Genomic DNA, 27,274 nt, shown 5'->3' with positions numbered 1-27,274 from the left:
TAAACTGAAAAAATTAATTGTTTTATAAAATAAGATCCTAGAATTGTATCTGAACATCCAGTTTTTAAATATGGTACATTCACTTTCTCACAGAATATTTAAATATTCAGGTCATTTATGGTATATTTCTCATACTATTTGAGTTAAAAACTTTGGATAAATTAAACAGCTCCTACCAAAAGATACCACAACTCATACACATAAAACTAAGTAACAATTTTTTAAAAATCCACAAAGTAAAGAAGTAGGATCTCTTAGGAAATGCTACATAATTTCTGCTTAAAAATATACTTGATAATTTTAGTCTATCTTGAAAATATAGTTTGTATTTAATTTCTCTTTCTAAATTTAAGTCTCATATAATTTCCATTTAAGTTAATAAATATGTACAACGAAAACCTTTATATCAATGCATATAAATAGTAAATACTGTATTAGGCCTGGTCTAACATTCTTTGCTCACACAATGACTTCAGTGGTACTTTTCAATTTTGGATGCCAAAGGCTGCAGATCAGGACCTAAATGTCATCAAATGATTATAGCTTTTACAGAAGTGACTTTATAATAATAAAAAAAACCTCTAAGCTCTGAGAGCTTAGAGCCATTCCAGTCATACATTCCTATAAATAGTCACGTACAATGTAGGGGAACAATGTTCTACGTTAATTACTGCTAACAGTAATTAGGGGGAAATAGTGGAGAATGTATGGAAAAATATCTTGAATTAGACACATCGTTTTTTTACTGATTGGACTTGGTTCCCTATCATTTCAAAAAAGAGTTTTTGGTATAATTGGTACATTTTAAAACTGTGAAGCAACTTGACCACCTTCTTCAGACTTTGGATAGGTTTTTTGGGAAAGTGGTATGCTTTCAAATGCTTCAGCCCATGCGTTAGGGCCTTAATTGTGTCTTGATCAGCGTTCTTTATTCTCCATAGGTTAAGAAGCTTTAGAATTTGTTCCGTAGGTTTGCACAGCTTCACAGTGTGCTGAATATCTTCTTTTCTTACTTTCTTTCCTGGTAAACTCACCATCAGAATGTTGAGATGTTCAAAGGTTAGATTAGCCTGGCCAATATGTTTTAAAATGCTGTTTTCACAGAGATCAATATCTACACAAAACAAAAATCAAGGAGGGACATTAATATGATTCATTACTATTTTATAATGTCTTAAAACAAACTCTAAAGTCAGAAAAGGACATGTGCCCACTAAATGTTTCCTAGTTTTATTTCCAAATAACCCTTTTATCATTGGTTTCAGAGTAGCAGCCGTGTTAGTCTGTAGCCGCAAAAAGAACAGGAGTACTTGTGGCACCTTAGAGACTAACAAATTTATTAGAGCATAAGCTTTCGTGGGCTATAGCATATATGCATCCGAAGAAGTGGGCTGTAGCCCACGAAAGCTTATGCTCTAATAAATGTGTTAGTCTCTAAGGTGCCACAAGTACTCCTGTTCCTTTTATCATTGTTGTTTTAACCCTCAGTCTTACAAAGCACTTAAGCACGTGTGTAACTTTTTTCATATAAGTAGTCCCAAGTTACGCACATACCTGCTATAATACATTTATTTCTACAATTTTGTAATGTGCATCTTGTCAGATGTATAGTACATGAGGCAGGGCTCTGTATCTTACATTGCACTACACAACTATTTTACTCCTGCTATACAGGAAATGCCTAGACATTTTAGCTATAACAGTCACTGGTGCTTCAGTTCCAACATAGCATCAGCTCCAGCACAGACATGTTACAATGGCATAAACAGACATAGATTAAAAACGGTTTCTCTAGGACACCATTTCAAATCCATTCCTTATAGAACAAAAGTCATTCAAATCTGATGGTTGCTGATGGTGGCTCATGTGAAAAGGGTTTGGTGGTTTTCAGTGAAAACTCCATCAACAAGTGTTAACATCACAAAAACTGCCATCATAATCTCACCTTTGACACCGATGGTGGCAGTTTCAGCAGAGAGGTGAAGGAATGAGCAGGGATACTCTTTCCAAGAAGAGAAAAACATGTTTGCAGGGCTATGTATGAGATTTTGATTTGCCAGTGCCCACATATTCCTCTTCGTGGATATCTAAAGGGTTTAGGTCTCTCAAGCCAGCACCTATAGTGCCTTGCTTATAGCTAGGGCCCTATCAGATTCACGGTGCATTTTGGTCAATTTCACGGTCAGAGGATTTAAAAAATCATAAATGTTATGATTTCAGATATTTAAATCTGAAATTTCACAGTGTTGTAACTGTAGGGGTCCTGACCCAAAATGGGTTAATGGGGAGGAGGGGGTGTTGCAAGGTTATTGTAGGGGGCTTGTGGTATTGCCACTCTTATTTCTGCTGCACTGCTTCTGGCAGCAGTGCTGCCTTCAGAGCTGGGTGGCCGGAGAGCGGCGGCTGCTGGCCGGAAGCCCAGCTTGGAAGGCAGCGCCACTACCAGCAGCAGTGCAGAAGTAAGGGTGGCATGGTATGGTATCGCCACCCTTACTTCTGTGCTGTGACCCTGGGCCAGCAGCCAGCACTGTCTGGCCACCCAGCTCTGAAGGCAGTGCAGAAGTAAGGGTGGAAATACCAAGACCCCCCCTACAATAACCTTGCAGCTCGCCTGCAACCCATTTTTGGGTCGGGACCCCCAGTTTGAGAAATGCTGGTTTCTCCTGTGAAATCTGTAGAATATAGGGTAAAAGCACACAAAAGACCAGATTTCACAGTGGAGACCAGATTTCACGGTCCGTGACGTGTTTTTCACAGCCATGAATTTGGTAGGGCCCTACTTATATCATATACTGTGAGCCTGAGTTTCCCCTGATCTGTACACACCCAGCTCCCACTGACTTCTATAGTTTTTGCTCTTGTGTAAATGAGGGAAGTATGGACCCTAGTATCACAGTATTTCCTACTCTTATGGTCCCAAAGGGGCATTGATTTACACTCCATACATATTACTCAATGGGATCACATAGACTGGAAGTCTGGGCAGAATTTGGTCCTTTCTGTTGAACATAAAGGATTAAGTTCTGCACACAGTCACACCTACACAGCTCCCATAGGTGTCAGTGTGAGCAGTGTGCTCACAACCCAGGGCAGAATTTGGCCCCAGGAGATTACAAAAGTGTTATTTGAAAAGTTACTTCTAACTGTGTTTGCTATGCTGTCTGAATTACCTTGAATGATCTTCTTGACCATATCCTGTTCTTTGTTTTGCTGCTTCCATAATTTCAACAGTTGGAACATCTGTTCTTGAGAACTATGTTTTTGTTTAATCCTTTCTATATTTTCTGCATTAATCTTTGTCCCAGGCAAACCGTCCGTTAGTACATTCAGCCAGTTAGGAGTGAGTTTTTCAGGAACAGCAAACCTGAAAAGTGCTTCCTCGCATAGGGTTACATCTAAAAACAAATAAGAGAGAAAAAGATAGGTTAAGTCCTGGAAGTCAAGGCTAGAAGGGGCCAGCAGATCATCTAGGCTGACTTCCTGCACATCATAGGACTCTAATCCCCACCAAGTTCCTCCCGCACTGACGCCAATAACCTGGATAGACTAGAATTACAGCTTTCAGGAGAGACTAAACTATTGTATGCCACAAGCATAGAACAGAAGGGAGCAGGGTACACCAATGCCTGAGGCCCCGGCAACGATAGGGAATTGATTTGGTGAAATAAACCAAGATGATCCAAGCAAGTGTCTGAATTCTTCTGAAATTGTTTGGCCCTGACAAAACATAGAGAGTCCAGAATTGTAAGAAAAACTATTTTAAAAACATGTTTAAATTAAGGGACTGGTCTTTATTTCATAGCACTATAGGCTTCTTACCCCTTCTATATCATCTAATTGACAGTAACTAGAATTTTACAGTTTGCCCATCACCGTAGTATCTGAGCACCTAACAGTTTTAATAATTTTTACCATAGCCATTGCTAATCCCATTTTAATAATGCTTGTCGGGACACTTTGGCATTATACATACCTATTCCGCATTTTTGAGCTGATGCATCTGTGTTTTCATGACACATACTGTCACGAACCGCATTGCCATTCAGTGCTATTTTACGACCCAGTGCACTGCAGTTTGTGTGTTTTTCACAGGCTGCTTTGGATGAAGTTTCATTTGAGAAAAATCCTTCTGGACATCTCTGGCAAATGGTGTCACTCTCAGGGGTGCCTTTAGAAAAACAAAACCCACTACCTTTTACAAAAGATACATATTGTGTGTGAGTTTTTGTGTACCAGGAAAGAAAATAGCAAAAAATAAACCATGACTTCGGATTTTCATGCTTTCTCACTCCTACATGAACACTTGCTTGGAAGATATTTGTATAATTTTGAAAACTTTTCTCTCAAATTCAGATGCTCATGCTACAGAAGTATGTTAAATAATGTTTTTAAACACACGGGCTTCTCATCCTTGCATCCTTGCATACATTTGTAAATTAGCATCAGATAACTTGGCTCTATTCAAATGTTTACAAAAGGTGTCTGACCTTCAGTTTTCCTCCATATAGATTTTTTCTGAGAATCAATTAACGGGCACAAAACATTGGTCCAAATTTTGCTCTGTTACATCTGTGCAGATGATCCCTAAAATAAATTACTCTGGTTGTAACTGAATAGAATTCAGCCCGTTTATTTAAATCTGTTGCAAGCAGGTTCTTCTTTTTGTGAGTGTTCTGTAATATAATTTGAATACCGTCTACATCAGTGGTCGGCAACCTTTCAGAAGTGGTGTGCCAAGTCTTCATTTATTCACTCTAATTTAAGGTTTCACGTGCCAGTCATACATTTTAACGTTTTTAGAAGGTCTCTTTCTATAAGTCTATAATATATAACTAAATTATTGATGTATGTAAAGTATGTAAAATAAGGTTTTTAAAATGTTTAAGAAGCTTCATTTAAAATTAAATTAAAACGCAGAGCCCCCCAGACCGGTGGCCAGGACCCGAGCAGTGTGAGTGCCACTGAAAATCAGCTCGCGTGCTGCCTTTGGCACATGTGCCATAGATTGCCTACCCCAGTCTACATATTGGCCTTTAAATTAAAACCATTCATCCATGGTGACTTTCCTCCCTTTCTTTATATATGCACATTTGTGGAAGTTTCTCAATACATATTTTTAATCTCTCAAATATGAAATTCCAAAATTATAACAAATTATGCCATTGCATAAACTAAGTGAGTTTCCAAAGCCTTTAAAAGTAAGTTGTTGTTCAGTAACATGGTAAATTCAAGATTACATATTGATCTCTCTTTCTTGGATTGATTATATTATTCTATACTTGCCTAAAATCTAATATACATGTATGCTCAGGAAAAGTATATAGACAGTATTTGCCCTAACTGCTATTATAAAGAAAATATTTATTGTCCCACAGTTAAATAACTGAGAAAACATGGAACATTACTGCACCGCATTGGCTGAAAGGGAGAAGATTAATGCATGAAACTTAAGCTAGGCAGCTACTGCGAAGAGTCTATCAAAGGAAAATCCCGGCTCAAATCAAAGCTCATACAATATATCCCCAATTGAGCAGTAAATTCCTATTCAACAAAGCATTTAAGCATGCTCTTAACTTTAAGCACATGCTTAAGTCTCCCTGAAACCAATGGGACTTAAGTATGTGCCCAAATTCAAGCACATGAGTAAATGCTTTATCGAATAAGGATGCATTAAAGACATGGTCCCTTCTGACCTTTAAGTCTATTAGTCTATTATTCAATTCTTTGCTGGAATTGAGGACTATATTTGCATTTGAAAATGCCTCCATCTAGTGTATTTTGGGAGTACTTGCTGTTAAAAGCTAAATGCACAGAGGTTTGCGTTAAAATAAGCAAATCCACCTTTACTACAATTTTACATTTCTAAGACTCCCTTAGAAACAAAAGGATATGAATCTCTGAGTTTTCAAGTAGCCAAGAAATAAAGAGTATATTTATATATAGTCAAACGCAGAACTTCTGCTTTTACTAGATAATGAGTAAAAACATGTGCAGGAGAGCATATCTGAACATCAAAAGTGATTCTATACAATTACTTAAAAGAAATTAATTTTGCAATAGCCAACCCTCTAAAAGATAGTGACAGAATAATGCACCACAGAAGGCTACATACAGGTTTGCCTTTTTAATCTGCTAAAATTATGCAACGACAGCTGCCGTAAACAATATGAAAGTCCAACTGACAGAGATCTGCACATTTCAGATAATCAGGCATCAACTACCATTGCTAAGAGAATTTCTGGTGGACTTTCCCCTACCACAGATATGCTGCTTTTTCAGGTTGTTCCTTCCAAAGAGATTAGCATCTCCATATTTTGGGAGACGGAGATAGATTGTCCTCATTCCCAAAAATACCTGCAGGGGGTGACAAAGTACATGGAAACTCCATGCAGAGTTTCTTCTGTATCTTCCTTTGAATGGGAAAGGAATAGGGTGGGTGATCTGGAAACCCAGCAGAGTCCCAGGTTCTACATGGTTAAAGCAGTATGGCACCTTTGCACTGCTCCTCCAGCCTCCCTCACTTAGAATGTGTGCTGCCATTGACTGTCCCCCCTGGTGCCCGCTTGAGGGGAATAGCAGGTGCAAAGTGAGAGGTAACACTGCTTTAATCTGCATTAACTCCCAAGTGGATTTCTCTTAGGAAGTCTGCCACATTATTGGGCACCATAGTGCAGAGAGTGGCAAAGGCTTGGTTTGGATTTGACAGGATCAGATCTCAAAGATTGTTCTTGAAAAATGGTCCACCTTTGTACAATCAGGTGATCTCATGTAATTTATGTCATTTTGAGGTGAAATGTCCTGAGAATAGAAGTTACTGTGTGATTTCAGTTGCATCATACCCAAACCAGAAAACAAGCCCCATGTAGTTTTGATCTGACCTAGAATCAAAGTTATAATGGCTGATTTAAGTCAACAGATTAAATTCCTGTTCTTCTTTGCAATTTGAAGGTACTTTGCTTTGAGGTTCTAATTTTGGCCCAATTCTAGTTCCTTATCAGTCCTTCGAAGGAACTCACATTCTAGTTAAAATGAGTTTCAAAAGTAAGAGGCATATGTTATTAGAACTACAAAATACCAAACCTTAGTAAATTACAAGAACTAAACAGACTATAGAGCACCAGTGTGAGAAACAATCTGATCAGTTTACAAAATTCATTAAAATAAGACATTTCCAGTTGCCAGAATCAATTTTGTAGGAGAAAGAGGCTCTATATACTATAGTCCAAATATAGGAACAGTCCCAGAGAAGAGTGAGGCCCTTTTGTATTCAAGAGAAACAAATCATGTGCAATGAGCTCTCTTGGATGGCTGCTAAATTAACAGCGTCTAATAGTCTGACAGTAGGATCACGTCCCAGAATAAATATGCTTTGATGGTGTAGCATACCTAATATTTGGCCAGGAGGGTGACCTCTGCTTTGATTCCCTTGCCACTGAAAGATTTATAGTGTCACCAATGTATGCCTCATACATGCCTCATAGCCTGGACGCCAGGACTAAGATCAAGGAAGAAAAATATACTTAATATACTTAATTTTATAGTGCTATACTTCAATGGATCTCAAAGCACTTTACAAAGATGGTTAATTGTCCTTTATCTGCACTAATAGATATGGAAACTGAGGAGCAGAGAGATTAAGCGATTTGCCCAAGGTTACACTGAGGCAGTGGCAACTGGGAGCAGTAGTCAGATTCCGATTCTCCAGCCTGCGTCCTAGCCACTGGACCACATTGTTTCCATGTGTGATTATGAGGGATATTTTTGATAGACTAAGGCCACACTCCACTCTCAGTTACACCAGTGCAAACACATTGTCTTGAGTGATGTTGCATAGATGTAACTGAGAACAAAATTTGGTTCACTGTCTTTAAGTTTTCCAGCAATTGCCTTGTCTTAAAAACCTGAAGATTATAAAAGTAATTGTGTTGCCAGAGTCTGTATCTCTGTTTCTTATTTGAGGCCTAATTGCTGTTTAGTTGATGCACTCTGCTGTGGTTTGGGAAACCATCTCTCCAAAAGATTATGTGATTAGATCATTTGTCTTCAGGCCCCTTGAGTCTTGCTTCTAACCTAGCTGTAAAAGCCACTACATCAAACTTCTTATTTAACAATGCTTTTGCAATCTGCGTACCAACGAATAGTGTAGCTCTAAAAGCTTCAGCTAATGTTCCTACGATATTTAATCCCTTGCCTCTTTCTGTATGAGCATGACTAGGAAAGCAGTTCTGCAGCTTTGGAGATTGGGGCATTACAGTTGAAAAAGACTTATCTCTGAGACATTCCTTTGTTTTCCTGTGTCTCCTTCCCTTCATTCTCTTCTCTAGGCACTAACCAATCTCAAGTTTGTACCTGCCTCTATTCTTCTTACTGCATGTTTCTATAACACCTTCCATCCAAGGATCATGAAGTCCTTGACAAACATTAGCATGTTAAGCCAAAGAATACACTGTGTAAGAGGTGACTATTATTACTCCAGTTTACAAATTAGAAAAATGAGGCACAGAGAGGTTGGATGATTTTGCCTGAAGATCATACAAGAAACTATCGCAGAGTTGAGAATATGACCTATATCTTCTGACTCCCGGTCCTGTGCCTTAATCGTTATTATTCATCTGTATTATTTTATCAGATACTATCAAGCTATTGGACTGTTTTAATGGTATCTGGTTTCAGCACAAGAATTGCCGGAAGTATGCATTTTGATATCCATTGGGTGACAGTAAAATCTTGGATCACATTCTAGTTCAGACACTCTTGACTAAACTCCTCTGGGATGTATGAGTATTTAGGAGTATTGATTTGCTTCTAATAGCAACAATGATATTCAAAGAAGTGCCAGAGACATGTATGTATTGCATTGAAATGCTTCAATGTTGATAAGTTTCATGGTGAAGCAATTGTTAATATCTACATGGTAGCGATTTCCAACAAATATTGTATATTGGATAACCAGCTGTGTACCGTGAAGGAAGAATGGATTCTTTATTTAGGGATTCTATCACAGAGACTGCTGGAGAATAACTAGGACTAAGGAGAATGAAAAAGCAACATTGGATTAAAGATGATACCATCAAATTATAGGAGAAAAAAGAGGTGAATTGCAGAATGGATGCACTGGAAAGTCAGAGTTGAGTCAGTGACGAGGGGAGGAAATAGGCAATACAGGAAAAGAAATGTTTTGAATAAGTAGTCAAGAGGGCTTGTCGAAGTGATTGTAAGCAATGGTGGACTTGTATGGCACAGTGCATTGAGGAAGCCTCTAAAAGACATGATCAGAAATGTGTATTTGACACTTTGAAAGTCCTAATTGGACATCCATTCTCACAGCTTCTTCCAGTTAAGGACAAAAATGGAGAATTCTGCCATGATATGGATGCACAACCTAAGCATTGGCATTATTGTGAATTAGTGAACAGAAACCCATCAAGGCATAACCTACAACTTCATCCAAAAATGAACCCTGTAGAAAACAGGCTGGTGACATTAGAGGAAGTGATGCTTATTGTCAAACAGTTAGAAAATGATAAAGCACCTGGTCTTGACAATACTTCATCAGAAGTGCTAATGAGTGGAGACCTGGATTTAGTTCATTGGCTTCAGATTTGTCTTTAAAGTTTAGGAAACTGATCACATTCCAGAAGATTGAAAAAACAGCTGCATCATTTTTTTTTTCAAAAGAAGAGAACAATCAGTTTGCTCAAATTATAGGGGAATAATGTTGTTATCTATCCCAGGGCAGGGGTGTATGATCATACTACTGAACTGACTGAAATACTATCTCAACCCAAAAACAATGAGTGTGGTTTCTTTACAGGTCAACCTACAGTCCATGCAATATACGGTCTGCAAAATGTTATTGAAAAAATGACTAGAGTGACCAAAGGAAGTTAACACCTCATTTACAGACTTTGTAACTGCTTTTGACCCAGTGTATCAATCAGAATTGTGGATACTGCTATACCAGTATGGAGTGCCTGAGGACTTAGTGGGCCTAGTGGAGGACCTGTACCACTGTACATTTAGCTGTATGAGGGTCAAAGATTATATTAGAGACTGATTTTCAGAAGAATCAGAAGTACTCCAGAGATGCGGTCTCTCGTCTATATTATTTAATGTTCTAATAGACAATATGATGAGAAAGCTGCTTGAGGCCAAAGTAGAAGGTGTGAAACTTAAAGATTCATCTTTAGAGGATCTTGAGTATGTGGATAATATTGCTTTACTTGGAGAGACTACTGACCAACTACAGCTAATGCTGGAAGAGTTGTGACACACTACAGAATCTATGGGATTTAAGATCAATGATGACAAACCAAAGCTAGGTATACCTCCTATAAAATGGAAATGAATGACCTGCTGATATTGTATGTAGATTGCAATAGACTGAATGGGTGAATAGTTTTGTCTATTTGGGTAGTTGCTTGACAGCAGGAGGTTCAATAGCCGAAGAAGTTACACGTTGGATCATTCTTTCATCAGTGGCATTTGAGCATCTTCAAAGACCTCTGTTTGGGCAGCGGAATGTTTGTGTGACAACTAAGATATGAGTGTTTAATGCAGAAGTGATGACAAGTGTTGTATGGAGCAGAAACATGGCGGTTAAAAGCAACTATGGAGAGGAAACTAAACAGTTTTCAGTATCAAAAATTGTGGCATATTCTTAACAGCCATTGGTTTGATTTTGTCACAAACAAGGAGATACTTAGACAATCCTGGCAAGTTGCAGTCTTGCACCAGCGATGATAGCAATGATGGAATTATGTCCAATGTGCAGAAAATACACTTTTACAGAAGTTTTGTAGGTCTGAGGTCAAAGGAATCAGAGCATGGGACTGACCACAAATGAGGTTGGAAGATGCAATTTTGAGAGATTTAGGAAGTCTAAATCCTCCGATGCTGAATCACAGGAAGAAGACTTGCGAGGGACCACTGAAGAAAGAAGTCTGTTCTACGGGCTATTCACATCATAGCCATGTGAATCTGCTACTGCTACTGTCAGAAACAGTTTATTTGTTTTAATAAAGGACAAATTACTTGACTGATGGATTACGAGACTGAGTTGTTTAATCTAGTATGCACAGCATAGCCCCATCACTGAGACCAGATGTGGACAGCACCATCATGCCTCGACAATAACTCTTTAACCCTCCTCTTCTGTTGCATAAAAAGTACAAATACACATATGTTGCTGGTCACATCTAAAACCCTGCTGTGTATTTACATCATCCACAACCATACAGCATACACACACACATCTTTGTTCAGGTGAAACACACAATGATACAGTCTCCAAAGTAATTACTCAGTGCTAGGAAGATTGATTTTTATACCAAATCGATAAGGAGCTGAATGTTCAGAATTTGGATCCTCTTAAACCCTCAGCTCACTTCTTTCAAACATACTCACTGGTGCCTAACTGTACTCCCACTAAGGTCAATAATATAACTGTCACTGGCTTCAATAGGAATAGAGGTAGGCCAATGCTAACTACTTTTGAAATTCCCGTTCATTATCCTTTGCTTTTCTGCTCCTAGAGTTTCAAAGTTAACAGTGATATAACTATGGCCCCAAACCTGCATGAATCCTTATGCCCAGAAATCCATAGATTTTTGCCTGCATGGATCTCTACACCCAAAATTCAGTGGGATTCAACACAGGCATAGAAGTCTGTGCATGTAGATCCTGTTGCACAATCAGAGCCCATGAAACAATTTAAATGCCATATAGATCTATGCAGTAGCATGAAGGATATGGTGTAACTATGATTAGGCAGAATGCCAGATTCCATTTCTTTTAGGCCACATTCAATGTTGGCACTAGCCTGGGCCAAGTCATTTGCAGGGTGACAAAATATTTTGTTTCAAGAAAGGGACTTAGTCTTAACAATTAATTTTGTCTAAAATGAAGAAAATGCTCCACGAAAACAACATTGCTACAGGCTTTATCCCTCACAGACATACAGCATGTTACCAGCTTGTTTGACAAAGAAGTAGTTGGCTGGTCTTTGGATGATAATAATAATAGTTTCTCTTGCAGTTCCCATTTAGGAGACCGGTAATTAATTATTACCACATTTTGCTCTGACTCTAGAGCTACATTAATATTGTTATAATTATGCTCTTGGTACTGTATCAGTTAATGCTTCTGGTGTTTGTCAAGATACACAGTGGCTTAAAACAGCAGATTTCAAAATGACAGAACAGAAATACTGTATCCCAGATAATGTTCCTTTAAAAGAGGCTATCCATCATGTTTCTCATTAGAGTGCAATTTGCTACATTTGTACTGCCATTAAATTACACATTCAGTAGGAGCAGAGTATTCCACTGAGAAATGTTCCTTTGGCTATAGTCCAAAGCAATGTCACAACGGTAACAGGTTGTATTAGCTTTGCCATTTATTAGTCTGTAATTTCATCTGGACAAGCTTGTTTCCTAATCTTTAAGTGCCACAAGTCTTTAATGCTTTGTACAGCTCTAATTAATTCTGTTGCATATTGAAAGACGACACGTACCTGGTTGAACTACACCAAATCCAGGAGGACATTCTGTATGCCTTAAACAAAATTCTAGCTCAAGGTATCTCCCTTCAGTACATTCACAGATGCGGTTCTGTGTACTGTTGCATTCTTGCTTCACATACTGCAGCTCTTTGCACACTATGTTGCAGTACTGGCATTCATCGTTGTTGTTCCAGTCCTCTGCATAGTACTGATCTGGACATGGTGCACATACAGTCTTTTTTGTAGCTGTACAGTGCTGTTTTACATAGGTTCCCGGCCGGCACTGGTCACACATCAGTTGGCGAGATGTTACTGGGTCATAATGGAGATACTTTGGGGGAACGGTTTCTTGAGTTGTCCACTTAACAGAGATATCCAAGAACTAGTAAAAGGAAAATAAAATATTGTTCTCTTTAGTTCTAGAATACAGCACAGCCAAAAAAAACCCTACAGTTCTATGTGCTTATGTATTTAATCATGTCTGTCTCTTCAAAGTCATTAAAAAAAGATATACTGCAGCAATATATAAGAACATGAATCAACTTTCCCACTCTCCAGTGGCTACATTATCATAGAAAATTTAATATTTGAAAGAAAAATCAGGCATTCCGTATTACAACTATTAAAATATTCTGAAACCAACAAAGTCCACTCTAACCCTAACCAATTAAATAGCATGATTTTACGGTGATACCCCTCTATTTTCCTGGGTCTATTCATTAACTAACAAATGGAAAATCCCTTAAGCAGTTCTTTGCAGGAGAGGGCTCTTAGGTACTGTAAATGCTGTGGGAACAGGACTGTGGATTTGGATTGTTTTCTCGCTTACACTAGTGTAACTCCAGTGGGCCAAGGAGCAGTGCTTGTTTGCTCCAACCGTGGATCCGACCCACTGATTTCAGTGGAATGGCTCCTGATTTACATTGATGTAAGTGAGAGGAGAATCAGGCCATCTGTATCGTGAACCATCATGCACACTTATAGTGCAACAGAAATGATAAATATATTATTGTACTGTTGAGAAATTTTAATTATGCTGTGATAGAAAAAAACTACTAGACTGCACTATTACCAAAAAGGTAGATCAAAATTCAAAGGACACTCCTTTCCTATATTTATTTTTAACAATCAAATAAATGTAGCAGCATGCTTTTTTAAAGTTCCTTTCATTTAATCTAGCCCTGACATTCAGTCACTCCTGTGATAAAATGTAACTGCTATTTAATATCCAACAGCAACACTAAACAATAGTTTTAGACAGATGTGAAGAATGCTGCAGCTAACTGAAATTGCAGGGAGGATTTAGGAGGGTAGAATGTAATCTCCCAAGATGGAATGCCCCAGAACACTAGGGCTAATGCTTCCTGTCATGGGATCTCACTTTTACGCCTTATCCAAAAGGCACATGCACCTGTAACAATACTAACACTATACTGGGAGCTACCTTATGAATAATCAGTTCAACTTCCTGCAGTCATTTGAAGAATGTCATTATTTTGTCATCTAAATACAATTTTTTTTGCAGTTTCTCCAGTAATGCATCAACAAAATGTATGAGTGTACTTGTTTACTTCCATGCATAAAGTGCTGGGATACACATGATGTCAGTAGGTATGGGTATAGCCCTGGGACCCAGAACACTGCTCCAGCCAAATATTGTGTTCATTGCTACTCTTTTATATATTGTTGGTTTTACAAACGTTATATGAATCGGTTCCTATGTATTATCTCTGTTTGTGGCTATTTGTGGAAAACAAGCACGTGTGTGTTACTGAGGGATTCATCTTCTAGAATGGATTATAATGAGAACTGAATATGAAGCTTTATACCAGGAGAACATTATTTATTTAAAGTATATTTGGCTGTCCAACAGTGGTGCTGGATTGATAGCTCTAGCTCCATAGTTCTCTGTTGATACATAGAACAAATGTAACACAGGCAATGGCAACCCACAAGCTTCTCCACACCATCCCACCACCAACATACCCTTATCCTGACCTTGAAGAGCCATCTCTAGGTATAAGTGGTAGCTCACATTCTATGCCCATTCAGCATTAGCTTCCATATTGAGACTTCATTCAGGGGAACCAGATTTGCACTCTACATAAGCAAAACTCCCTCAGGTACGAAACCAAAACTGATATCAATGGGAGAAGTGGACACTTGACCATCACCTGATTATCATGTTGGTTTCCAAACAGCTATTTAATCAAGGGTGCTGGAATAATTTTTATAGTGAGGGTGCTGAGAGACATTGAACCAAACTGTCAACCCTGTATATAATGGAATCCACTTCAAGCCTGCGGGTGTGGCAGCACACCCAACTACCCTAGTTCCAGCACCTATGTATCAGATTGTACCGACTTTTGGTCACCGCTGCTTTGTTAGGGGTCAGAAGGCTTTCTCTGCCTCCCCTGATTTACGCAGTCCTCCATTAGGAAATTATGGAAGTGCAGCACACATGGATGGCGCATGAACCCCCCATTCAGGGAGGCTAGCCCCATGCCCCTCCCATTACACCAAGACCCTGCCCCCACTCCATCCCTCCACTCTCACCTTCTGGGGCCAGACGAGCCCCGGCCAGCCTGCCTAAGCCACCCTGGCCCGTGCACCCAAGCTGCCCTGAGCCCCGGCTGGCCAGCCTGCCCGAGCCACCCTGGCCCACCCACCTTCCCAATCCACCCTGGCCCACCTGCCTGTCCGAGTCCTGGTTGTCCAGAGGAGCACTGAGCCCCACCACAGGCCGGCCTTGGGGCCATGGCGGGAAGCATTAGAGGAGGTTTGGGGAGGCTTAGCCTCTTCCAGCCTCCATTATGTGCTGCCCATGGAAGCATAGCTTTCATAGGTTCATTCATAATTTTAAGATCAGAAAGGACTATGAGATCATCTCGTCTGACCTCCTATATAACACAGGGAATAGAATTTCACCCAGTTACCCTTTCATTGAGCCCAATAAACTGTGCATGACTAAAGCCTGTGTATTTCCCTCGGGGTTTAGAGAGCACGACTCCTTTAAAACCTGAGGCAGAGGAAAGCCTAGTTGTTCCAAAGGGAGGGGAATTACGGTAGGGAAAGCCACAGGGGAGTGTGTGTTTCTGGAGCTCCAGACAAGAGCCCCAAATTGAGCAGGCCCTCATGTACAGAAGCAGCTGAGAACCAGCCTGAAGCCTGGGAGGGACAGAGCAGCCGACCAGGGATGTCCCAGGACAGGAACCAGGAGGAACACTGTGACAAGAAGGAATCACCTGAGAAGGCCAAACCAAAGCCAGACCCAGTATCACTGTCACCCAGCGCTGCATGGGACCATGAGTACTAGGGCTTGTGACCTTGTGTTGGGAATAAGGAAGGAAGTTATAGATAGTTAAGTGGGGAGGTTGTCGCGCTGTGTGGGTTTGTGCAGAGCAGTAGAAGAGGGCACCGGAGGGGGTTGCTGGGGAAAGTTTACTGGTGCGGAAGATGACCAGGAAGACCCACTGCTGGACTGGAACTCTGCCCAGGATTCCTAACATTTGACTCTAGATGCAGTGCTCAGTGTCTATCCTTTTATATTGTGGTACCACCAGCCTGATGGGTCCTCGTGTTAGATGTAACTCTGTTTTACTGTTCCCCCTATCTTTTTCCCCTGTTGTTTTTCTCCATTCATCCCTCAGTAAATAAATAAAGTATTTCCCTTTCCTATATTCATTGTACTATTCCACTGTAGTGTGTGTGTGTGTGTATTTACTCTGGGGGATTTGGAACAGGTGTTTCTGGGGTGGAAGCATAGGTACTGGAACTAGGAGTTGAAGTGGTTTCCATCAGATACAGGGTTTATAGTTTGGTTCAATTGTTCTCAGCACCCCCACTATACAAATTGTTCCAGCACCTCGGAGTGGAAGGGAGTTTCCCTGCTGCATTCCTACGCGTGCCTTTTCTTGGCTGTAGCTGCCCACAGAGCGGACTCCATGATGGTCACAAGCATGCTATAGTTACACATGTCTTCCAGAAAGGCATTCAGTCTTCATCTGAAGACATAATAAGAAGGAGAATCTACCCCTTCCCTCAGTACTTTGTTCCAATAGTTAATCACACTCACTGTTAAAAATGGGTGCTTTATTTCTAATTCGAATTTGTCTTGATGGTTTACAGCTCTATTTTTCTTAAATGTCTGTATCTGATTCACAGAAGCTATTTAAAAAGAGGGTGTAGTACATTTTTGAAAAATGAATTGCTTTTCACTGATGAGCCACATACCCACCCTTGGTAAACCTCTGACTATTACTCTAGTAAGAAAAAAGGCTTGATAATCTCATAAATCGTGGCTGTTAACAGTCCAAGATTCCTTTTAGGGTTTGTTTTTCTCTTCATCAGACAGCTCATTTAGCAAGAATGAAACCACCCTCCTGAATATCCTAAACACTTGCATGGGCATACACAGCACATTAGAGCAGCATTTGTCAGACTTCAGTGTGAGGTGGAGAAACTGAAATGACAATTCTAAGCCAAATGCTGTAATTTAGATGTTTATGGAGCTCTGAGAGCTTCAGATAGTACTCAGTGCAGATGGGAAGCTGGCATTATGTGAAAATTATTATGCAGCTTGAATGGAAATTACAGCAGGTCCTGGGTACAGAATATCTCTACACTGTAATGCATCTGAATGCTTCCATAAAAGACAAGCCATCTCTTACTGCAGTTGTAGAATTCTAGCGCTTACCATTCATTCTCTCTTTGTGCACACAGGAGCACATTTCCCAGAGTGCTCAGCACCCAGGAGAGCAGGATTTGGCCCATTGTCACCAACTGCCGATTTCCACAGAAGACCACATAGGGGAGGCAAGCATGAGATTTTGTTGTAGGGGTTGGGGCAGTTTTTCCAAAGAGCTCAGCTCCCATAATCAGGGCAGATGGCAGGGGAGACAGTGAGGAAGAGAGGGGGCACTCACTGCCTTACAGGATCTGGTCCCTAGATGATGCAACTCATTAAAAATTATAAGCAAATTATTCCAGCCAGGTTCAGAGGGGAGTTAATACAAATATAGCTTTTGGGACCACCGAGGTCCATTCTGGTGGGGGTAAAAAAACCAAACAGACCTGTGCATGGGTGAATCTACTCATTTGAATCTCTACCCTGGTAAGCACAGATACCTATGTAATATTGTAGTGGAGCAGCACCCATAATAATCTAAATGTGGATATAAAAGAGAAAGAAGACCATTCAGCAGGCCAAGTTGTTTGTTTGCTTGTTTGTTTTAAAAATAAAAAAACATCACAGGCACTAGGCAATATTCTTCTTCTATTCCTTGAAACACACCTTGTGCAGATGTATAAATGAAATAATCCAGACTGTCGCTCATTGGCTCACCCTTAAGTACATAGTACCATGCTATTCTGTTTCATTAAAGGTTTTTAAGTAACATTACAGGTATAAATCAAATTTGTGTCTCAATGTTCTAGCAGATATTAAACTTAGTTTGAACCCAGTGCCATGTTATTCATCCATACATTCACAGAACGTCATTCCCATGTCTCATTGCCCTTTACCCACGGTTCTGTAGGCCCAGCAAAATGACCCCTTAAGACTGAGGCAAGGAAATCTATTGTTCAGAGGAATATCTTCAACTTAAGATACAACACACTTAAGATACAACTTAAGATACAACACTTTTGGCATTCTGGTCAGAACTGTGTAAACTGAAGGCCTAATGTTAAGCTCCTGAATCCACAGTTAGGGTGTCTACCTGAGTTTCAGAAGTGTTATAGAAGAATGTGCAGAAAGGCACTACACAGCATTATTATTATTTATTATTTGTATTAGAAGAGTGCCCAGGAGCCCTACTCATGAACCAGGACCCCAGTGTGGCAGGTGCTGTTCAAACACACAACAAAAACACAGTCTCTGCCCCAAAGAGCTTACATTTTTCTGCATCTGCTTGATTTTGGGTCATTCCTAACTTGGGTGTGCATGATAATCTATATAGCAGATGGCTCCCCCCGACCCCGCAGGGACTAAGCCTATTCCTCATTCAGGCAAAACTCCTATTAATGTGAAAGGCCTGTGGCTAGAATAGGCTGAAAGAAAATATTAAGCACCCCACCTCCACCCATAAGAAACAGGTTTCAGAGTAGCAGGCATTTTAGACTAAATGAAAGCACAGCCTCAGTTTTTGGGCTGGTGACCTAAACAGAAAAAACAGTATATTGAATTAACTATATCGATGAGCCAGAACTTCAGTTGGAGTAAATGGGGCATAGTTCCACTGATGTTAGTGAAGCCCATTGACACTAGCTGAAGATTTGCAGCCCATCATCTTAACTCCAGAGATAAGTTTGATGTATTTGCAAAAAGAACGAGGAGTACTTGTGGCATGGGTGTTGCCATACCATTTTTTCATGTTCTCTGTGTATATATATCTTCCTACTGTATTTTCCACTGCATGCATCCGATGAAGTGGGTTTTAGCTGACAAAAGCTTATGCCCAAATAAATTTCTTATTCTCCAAGGTGCCACAAATATCCTTGTTCTTTTTGCTGATACAGACTAACACGGCTGCTACTCTGAAACCTGTCACCATGCAAGGCTTTGATATGTTTGTCATCTGAAAAAACACAATAAGTTGTCAGACTGAAAACCTCTTGTTTGAATGCCTATTGGTGAAAATGTGTCCTACCCTGAGCAAAGATTTTAGAGTATTTTAGATTTTAGATGGCATCAATACTGCAATTGAAAGTCTTTTAGGAGGATTTTAAGTAGGAGGAAACAGAGCTTTAGTTATTTTTTTTTTTAAAGTTAGACTTTGGACCTTTTACCGTTTCATGGTACTCTAAATACTAACGGTAAAATTCTGGACTTTTAAACTACTATAAGTCTATTGACTTCAATACAGTTTCACTGAGAGCAGAATTTGGCACTAGATCACATTAACTCATGACTACTTAAGCACCAAATCCAAAACAGGCACGTTTTACTTTGAAGAAAAAAACAGTCTGTCTTGAATTTATGTAAGTGAGTCAGAAATAATGGTTAAGAAAACTATAATAAATGGGCATCCAGTTAATCCCTTACTCATTGATTCATACACTTTAAGACCAGAATGGACCATCATGATCACCTAGTCTGACCTCCTGCACATTGCAAGCCAGAGAACCTCCCCCATCCACTCCTGTAATAGACCCTACAGGCACTGCACAAGGAGTCTACCATAACCAGTTATGTCCCAAAATCATGAACTCAACAGTTAGCCTCAACCTTTGTACATATAATGACTATCACTTTCAATCACAATTGCCATTCAATGCTACAACCAGACACAGGCTCTGAAAAAAACAGTACTAAAGAAAAACATAGCAGAGGAAAAAAACACTAAAAACACTGGACTTAGTCTTTGCAAGTACTTTGTTGGATCCTTGAGAATCCTTTCAAGATTCCCCTGATTTCTATGCCCAGATTTAAAACCCCCCTGGCCACCAAAATTCAGACCAAACAGTGCTGGACAAGACTCCTTTCATTAGTAGTCATGGCTCCCCATCTGCCATCCAGAAGATTGATGCAAAGTGCCGCATCTCCCTTCCAGGGGCACACAACCATGGCTGGCCCAGACCCTCATCCAACTCCCACTGAAGTCAATGGAAAGACTCCCATGGACCGAGGAGTGGGAAACTAGGACCATGAATGGGACCAATATTTACTGCACAGAAAATCAGGGCACTACCTGAAAACAGCCAACCAGACACAGCAACTTAGGACTGATCCTGTAGGGAACTCCCTGAACTCCCCCAACACCCTCTGAAGTCAATGATACTGAGTACCTTGTGGACCTGAGCCCTTACACCATAACTATAAACTCAGCAAGTGGACAAATGTAGAGCAACAGATGGTTTGTTACAGAGTAAAGTCAACAGAGGTTATTTCTCAGTGTGCTGGAACTTAAGGCTCAATTTAAACAAAAAACAAAACAAAAAAAATTCAATTCTGAAATGATACTGGTAAAAAAAAATTTGTACACCAAAAAAATCTCATGCCATATGCATTAGAAAAAGAACAATATCCACTCACCTTGTGGGTGAAATTCAAATTGATCTCTGATGTCATATCATAGGTCCAATCCTATGAAGGTTCCTATTGGACCCTAAAGGTCCAATCTTGCTAAAAGGAGCTAAACATCGCACAGAATTTAATCTCTTCCAAGAAGATTTGGGATCAATCTTAAAGACTTTCATATAATTTTTTAATTGATTAATGGCATGAAAAATAATGAAGTAATATATGATTCTTTAGCCATAATTGATATGTCCAGAAACCCTCTAAGGTCTATGTCTAACTTAGATGATTTTTTAAACAAAATTTCAAATAGTTCTATCTTTATGTATGGATTGTTTAACATATTTAATGCCTTTAACAAATCATTCAAAATTAGTTACAGAAGACTAAAAAGCAATCCTTTGGCAGTGCCAATCAACACATGGGCCTAGAGCAACATTTTTTCACACACACTTTACATCAATCTGCACAAAGAAGTCAGAGGATCAGCCAAATGCAACATCAGACAGTTTTTTTTTCTCTGAGCCTTTAGAAGAGGCTTTAGAAAGAGAAATAAAGTGATCTTATTACTTTATTTCAGACCTTGGGCATGCAAAGTAGTACACACCCTTTCCTTTTATCTTCAAATGTAAGACAAATAACTGCTTGCTTTTCTCTGTTAAATTAAAAATGAAATACAGCAAAAATATTGCAAATACAGCAAAATCATTCAAGCATCATTCCCTTAAATCACTTTGCTGGGAGAAAGAAAAGTAGCTTTTCAGAGTATGAAAATATTATTATTTAGCTTGGCTTTGTGGTTTGGGTAGCAGACCATAGGAGAATGTTTAATTTACTGAAAGAGATAAATCTGTTTCTGTTTTGTATTCCAAGTCCATCCTGAAGCATATTTTCCTACTTGATAAATTATGATTCAATTTCACTTTGTCAAAAATGTTGCCAGTGTTTGTAATGGATGCAAAGTAGAAAAAGTTCAGAGAAGGGCAGCTCAAATGATTAGGGGTTTGGAATGGGTCCCATATGAGGAGAGATTAAAGAGGCTAGGACATTTCAACTTGGAAAAGAGGAGACTAAGGGGGGATATGATAGACGAATATAAAATCATGAGTGATGTGGAGAAAGTAGATAAAGAAAAATTATTTACTTATTCCCATAATACAAGAACTAGGGGCCACCGAATGAAATTAATGGGCAGCAGGTTTAAAACAAATAAAAGGAAGTTCTTCACACAGCGCACAGTCAACTTGTGGAACTCCTTGCCTGAGGAGGTTGTGAAGGCTAGGACTATAACAGCGTTTAAAAGAGAACTGGATAAATTCATGGAGGTTAAGTCCATTAATGGTTATTTGCCAAGATGGGTAAGGAATGGTGTCCCTAGCCTCTGTTTGTCAGAGGGTGGGGATGGATGGCAGGAGAGATCATTACCTGTTAGGTTCACTCCCTCTGGGGCACTTGGCATTGGCCACTGTCGGTAGACAGGATACTGGGCTGGATGGACCATTGGTCTGACCCAGTACAGCCATTCTTATGTTATGTTCTAATGTTCTTAGAATCTCAGAATTCTGCGGCTTTGCTTTTCAGAGTATTTGAATGAAGTGAAAACAGAGGGCTAAATCATGCCATCAATTCCTAAACAGAACTCTCAATTGAAATCAATGGGAAGGTCCTGCTTAAAGTTTAGTGGCACAATACGGCCTATAGTATTGAAATACCTGAAATGACATTAAAGTGCCTTCACGCTACTAATAGTTTAGTGAGTCAAAACAGCACATAGTGAATTGCCAAACTGGATCAGATCAATGGCCCTCTAATCCTATCATCCTGTCTTTGGCAGTATGCAAAATTTTTCAGACCGGGGAAGGGAATGGGGGCAGAATCCTGTTACCCTGGCTAACTGAGATACTAAAAGCATGGGCCTAAACTTCCTCACTTTCCTTACTACTAAATCCTAATTACTTCAAAGACTTCATTGGGACTACTCACCTCTGAGTAAATTCAACAGAATTTGACCCCATAGGCAAAATTTATTTTCCTGAATTCCGCTCATGATTATCTCATACTCTGAAGCAGGAGTCTTGACAGACGTTGTACATTTTATCTCACCTGTTGTAACTGCAGGTGCTATTCTTATTTATAGATACATCTAGTACTTTTCAAATCTTGCTGAGCTTTTTATCCACGAAATATCTTATGGTGGTGAGTCCTGAGGTTTCATTATACATTGTGTGAAAAGTCTTGTATCCACTTTAAATTTACGTCACAGCCTTTTTTCATATACACTTCACAGGGATTGCAAAATTCTCCTTTCCACTGTATATTAACCTTTTTGTTAGAAACTGGAATACCTTTACCAGTGCAGGCAAACAAAGAATGATTGATATCTTAGTCCATCTACATCATTAAAAAATGAACATCAATTACCTCCCAACACTATCTGTGATACCACAGGTTATCGACTGCTCTAAAAAAAAAAATCTGTGGTGTCTCAAATACTTGTATGTTTACTTGTTAATAGGAACTATGTTATGTTTCCTATGGGCCTGATCCTGAATGATGCCAAGTAACCTCAACTCCGAAGACTTCAATGGAAACTAAAGGCAGTGGACACCTCAAAGTATCAAGTTCTAAGGAGGTAATTGTTAGATCTGTACAGATATGTGGTCTTGCTTTGTGCAAAATGTTCCAGGCTTTCTTTCTTGTGGGATTGCACCTCTTGATTGTTACTTTTTTGGGGAGTGTTATTAATCCAAAAGTGAAACCCATCTGAAATCACCAAGCTTGACTTGTTTTGCCATGAAATACTTGTAAAATGACTGAGCTTTGCATGCTTTCCACCCAAAGTCCTAATTCGTCATGGGTGCACTTGAACCTCAGCCCAAACTCAGCAAACATTTTGGCAAACAAAGGCTGCGTTTCAGGTGTGCAATAGAAGCTAAAACCAAGCAGGTTTTATCTGGTTTGGGGTTTCTTCATAAAGGTTTTTCACAACTCCATCATCATCTTTTTTTTTTTTTTTTTTTTTTTTTATATAAAGGGCTTGGACCCTTTGGAGTTACGGGGATGTTTTCTGATTGCAATGGGAGCAGAAGCAGTCTCAGAAAGCACTCATCAGCCTAAACTCGATGTTGAATTCTTCATCGAATCTAACTGCAGCATATTCAGTACAGTATTCTCCACATCTGGAAAAATGCAGAAGATACCCTTAAACTGCAAATGGAATTCAACAGCTATATGACAAGTATATGTATATATCAATTAACAGAGCCTTCCAGCTCATCACAGGATCAGACCCTAATTGCATAAACTGAGATCTCTTAATTATTGAATTGTCCAACTTAATCTTTTAGAAAGATATCTAGCCTATACTTTTTTCCCTTTTACATGAGAGGGAGTAGGCTGGTGGTTAAAGCACAAGGCTGAGAACCTGGAGATCTGGTTCATCTCTCTGTCTCAGTCATACACTTGCTATATTAACCCAGGCAAGTTATTTAGGGTACACATTTTCAAACTTTGTTACCTAGTTCACTTGAATGAAAGGTGCATGTGCTCAGCACCTCTGACAACCAGGCACTTATTTAGATACTGTAGCTAAATATGAATGTTGGTGCTAACTATAGGCACCAGTATTTGAAAGATGTGGATCTTAACCTTTGGGCTGGTCCACACTAAGTTCCCAGTTCGAACTAAGATACGCAACTTCAGCTACGTGAATAACGTAGTTGAAGTATCTTAGTTCGAACTTAAAGGTACTTACCGCGGGTCCACACGCGGCAGGCAGGCTCCCTTGTCCACTCCGCTTACTCCTCTTGTGGAGCAGGATTACCGGCGTCGACGGCGAGCACTTCTGGGATCGATTTATCGCGTCTAGACAAGACGCGATAAATCGATCCCAGAAGATCGATTGCTTGCCGCCGAACCAGCAGGTAAGTATAGACGTACCCTTTGTCTCAGGGCTGTCTACATGGCAAGTTACTGCGCTACAAGCCAGGGCATGAATCTCTAGCACACCAGTTTGCCACACACTACCTTGCTATGTGGACACTGCTACAAGGGCTGTGCTATTATCGTTTCAGAGTGTGTTTTAATGTACTGCTACTTCAAAGCGTGGTACTCTAGCTGCACTCAGGGACTTTCACTGCAATGTGGCAGTGTCCACACAGGACATTACACAAACCAGGATTTGAATCTACAGCACACCAGCTTGCTGCTCAGTAGCTTGCTGTGTAGACAAGCCCTCAGTTTCTTCGTCAGTGAAATGAGGTATGTAGCCTACCTTACAGAGCTTTTGTTTCGTCAGTATTTACAAATGTATGCCTTTACTTTAAGAATTGTGGATAAAGGCTCTCTGGAAGTCTAAATTAGTATTATTCCATTTTCAGCTGTCTGAACAGACAGACAGCTGCTCTTGGGTTTGACAAATAGTGAACTTCAGAGCTACGATTCACAATCTCTGTGGGGATGAGGAAGTGAAGGGGGGGAAAAAAAACCAACAGAACATCTCTGGAAAGATACATCAGATCTGCAAATCATGTATTAATCTCTAGTTAAAATTACCCATCTTATAGTGACAGCAGAATTTCTGAGATAACCTAAACCTATGTCATGGGTATGAATTCATGTCATGGATACATGCAGCCTCTACACTGAATAGAATTACTACTACTACAAACATAGTATTCTTCCAGGAAGATGACATGGTGGGCAATGTAATCTCTTTTATTGGACCAACTTCTGCTGCTGACAGAGATAAGCTTTCGATCTTGCACAGAGCTCTTCTTCAGGAAGATGGTGAGTTAGTAACAATCCTATTCAATGTAGAGGCTGAATCATGACCAAAGAGAAATATAAATGAGAAAGCATCAAAATTGCTACAGTAGATTAAAACAACAGCTCTAGTTTAAAGTCACAGCAATTTCTTCCAAATATTCTCCTGGTAACTTCAGTGTTCTATTTTTAACAAACAAACAAAGTAATAAAAAAAGAAAAGAAAAGAAAACTCAAACCCTAGAGGGCTGCAAAGCCACGGCTGCCTATACATGACAGGCACACCAAGAAAAGGGTGTCATATTAGAGATCCAAAATAGCAGACAGAGAAGTCAAATTTAGGAGATGAGATAAAGTGGAGGATTAGAAACGGGATACAGTAACAACTTTTTGGCATTTTTTCACATTCCTTGGTGCGTGAATGTCTGTTGGTGACATCAGTGCTGCTCTAAAATGAAGATCAAGTTTAATTTAATTGTAAATTGTTAGTTTAGAAAATGTACCAGTTTATTATATTACAGTCAACTAGGAATCTATTACATTAAAATGTTTAAATGATACTACATTATGACAAACAGATAGGAAGGCAAGTTGGTAACAAGTTATTGCTGACATTCCACAATTAACTTCCTGTGCATTTATATAAACAAAAAAGGCTTAATACTATAAGGTAAGGGTTTTAGTCTCACATTTCAATTTGCTGACCATAAACATAACATTTTTTGTTTTACCTCCAGCCCCCATTAATTACTTCGGTTTATTTTTCAAAAAACTCTTTCAGGAAATTCTACCCAAAGTAATACACATGCATTACTCATCAGTGACTGGAAATCTTGTAATTTGTTTTACATGCATATACACACACATGCATTTTAAAGAACTTTTAGAATAAGTGTAACTCAGTTATAACTCTATCAGAGATTACCTGGACATTAATGCACAATACTTGCTAAGACAGTGCTAAGATGAATATGTAATAGTCCATTTTTATAACAACCAAGTACTATTTAAATATTTATTACACAGTAGAAGTTTGTACACATTTTAAAAATTGATGTAATGCAATTTTAACTTCCAAACAGCTAAATAGATTAAACAACATTTTAAAAGGTTTGTTACAGTGCTGAGACCACCAGAGGTATACTTAGAGCAATTTATATATATATAAAATATAAAAACCCACCAACCCACTAAAAGCAGGGGCTTACAAGATACCTGCTGCCGCAGCAATGACATTTCCTGCACTGACAGGAGGGACACTGCTACTAATTCATCATATGTTTGTGTATACAAAGCAAAATTGAGCTGTTTAGAAAGTCCTAAAGCAAGAATGTTCTCCCAAGACCTGGAGATACTGATCAGCATTAGTGCAATAATAACCAACACTGACTAGGAAGATTGGGCAAATATGGAGTTTTAATAGGTCATAAAAGAAACATCCCCAGCTAAAAATCCATTGCCAGCTAATATATTTCATGCTAATACAAGAGTGATGTGAGCCTGGTAAGACACGGGAAGAGTAAGACAAGAAAGAACATGAATGCAAAGCAAGTGATGCCAATACCTTATGCGATTAAAGGATCTGCTTTTCTCCTGACGCTGGACGCGCCCGTCCCAGTTTAAATCTTAACACAAAAGCCCCCTGTGATGACCCTGAACAAGTTTACCGGCATGAAGAGCAAACGAAAAAGCGAGGGAAGAGTGGCTCTGCAGCCTGACCTCTCAGGGCAGCCCCAGGCATCCAAAGGCTCCTATCTACCTCAGCGAAGGGACTTACCACAAGCGTGCAGCACAGGAACTTGTTCATTGTGGTCGGTGTGAGAAACCTCAGGGAGCTGGGACGCTAGACAGGGAGTTAGTGAAAGCTCCGGTCTCCTAGCAGCCTGCTGCTGACATCCCCCCAACATGAAAGGCACGTTATATATATAGCCCCTGCTCCAACAGGAAGCATTAGCTCAGCTTTGATCACTCATTCCCTGTCCATCACC

The 27,274-nt window shown here is 39.6% G+C and overlaps 1 protein-coding gene across 1 annotated transcript; it reads right to left on the bottom strand.

The window, feature by feature from the left end:
• TNFRSF11B (TNF receptor superfamily member 11b) lies at window positions 1-27,274 on the bottom strand. The gene is made up of 5 exons (XM_054018753.1): window positions 27,064-27,274; window positions 12,515-12,884; window positions 3,974-4,168; window positions 3,171-3,395; window positions 1-1,114 (listed from the first exon to the last, which is right to left on the bottom strand). Exons 1-5 carry the CDS (start codon window positions 27,091-27,093, stop codon window positions 726-728), a joined length of 1,209 nt encoding a protein of 402 aa, XP_053874728.1. The 5' UTR covers window positions 27,094-27,274; the 3' UTR covers window positions 1-725.

This window comes from Malaclemys terrapin, chromosome 2, assembly GCF_027887155.1.
Source record: "Malaclemys terrapin pileata isolate rMalTer1 chromosome 2, rMalTer1.hap1, whole genome shotgun sequence".
NCBI classification, from domain to species: Eukaryota; Metazoa; Chordata; order Testudines; family Emydidae; genus Malaclemys; species Malaclemys terrapin.
The sequence above is the reverse complement of the archived record's forward strand: the minus strand, read 5'-3'. Positions and strand labels throughout refer to the sequence as shown.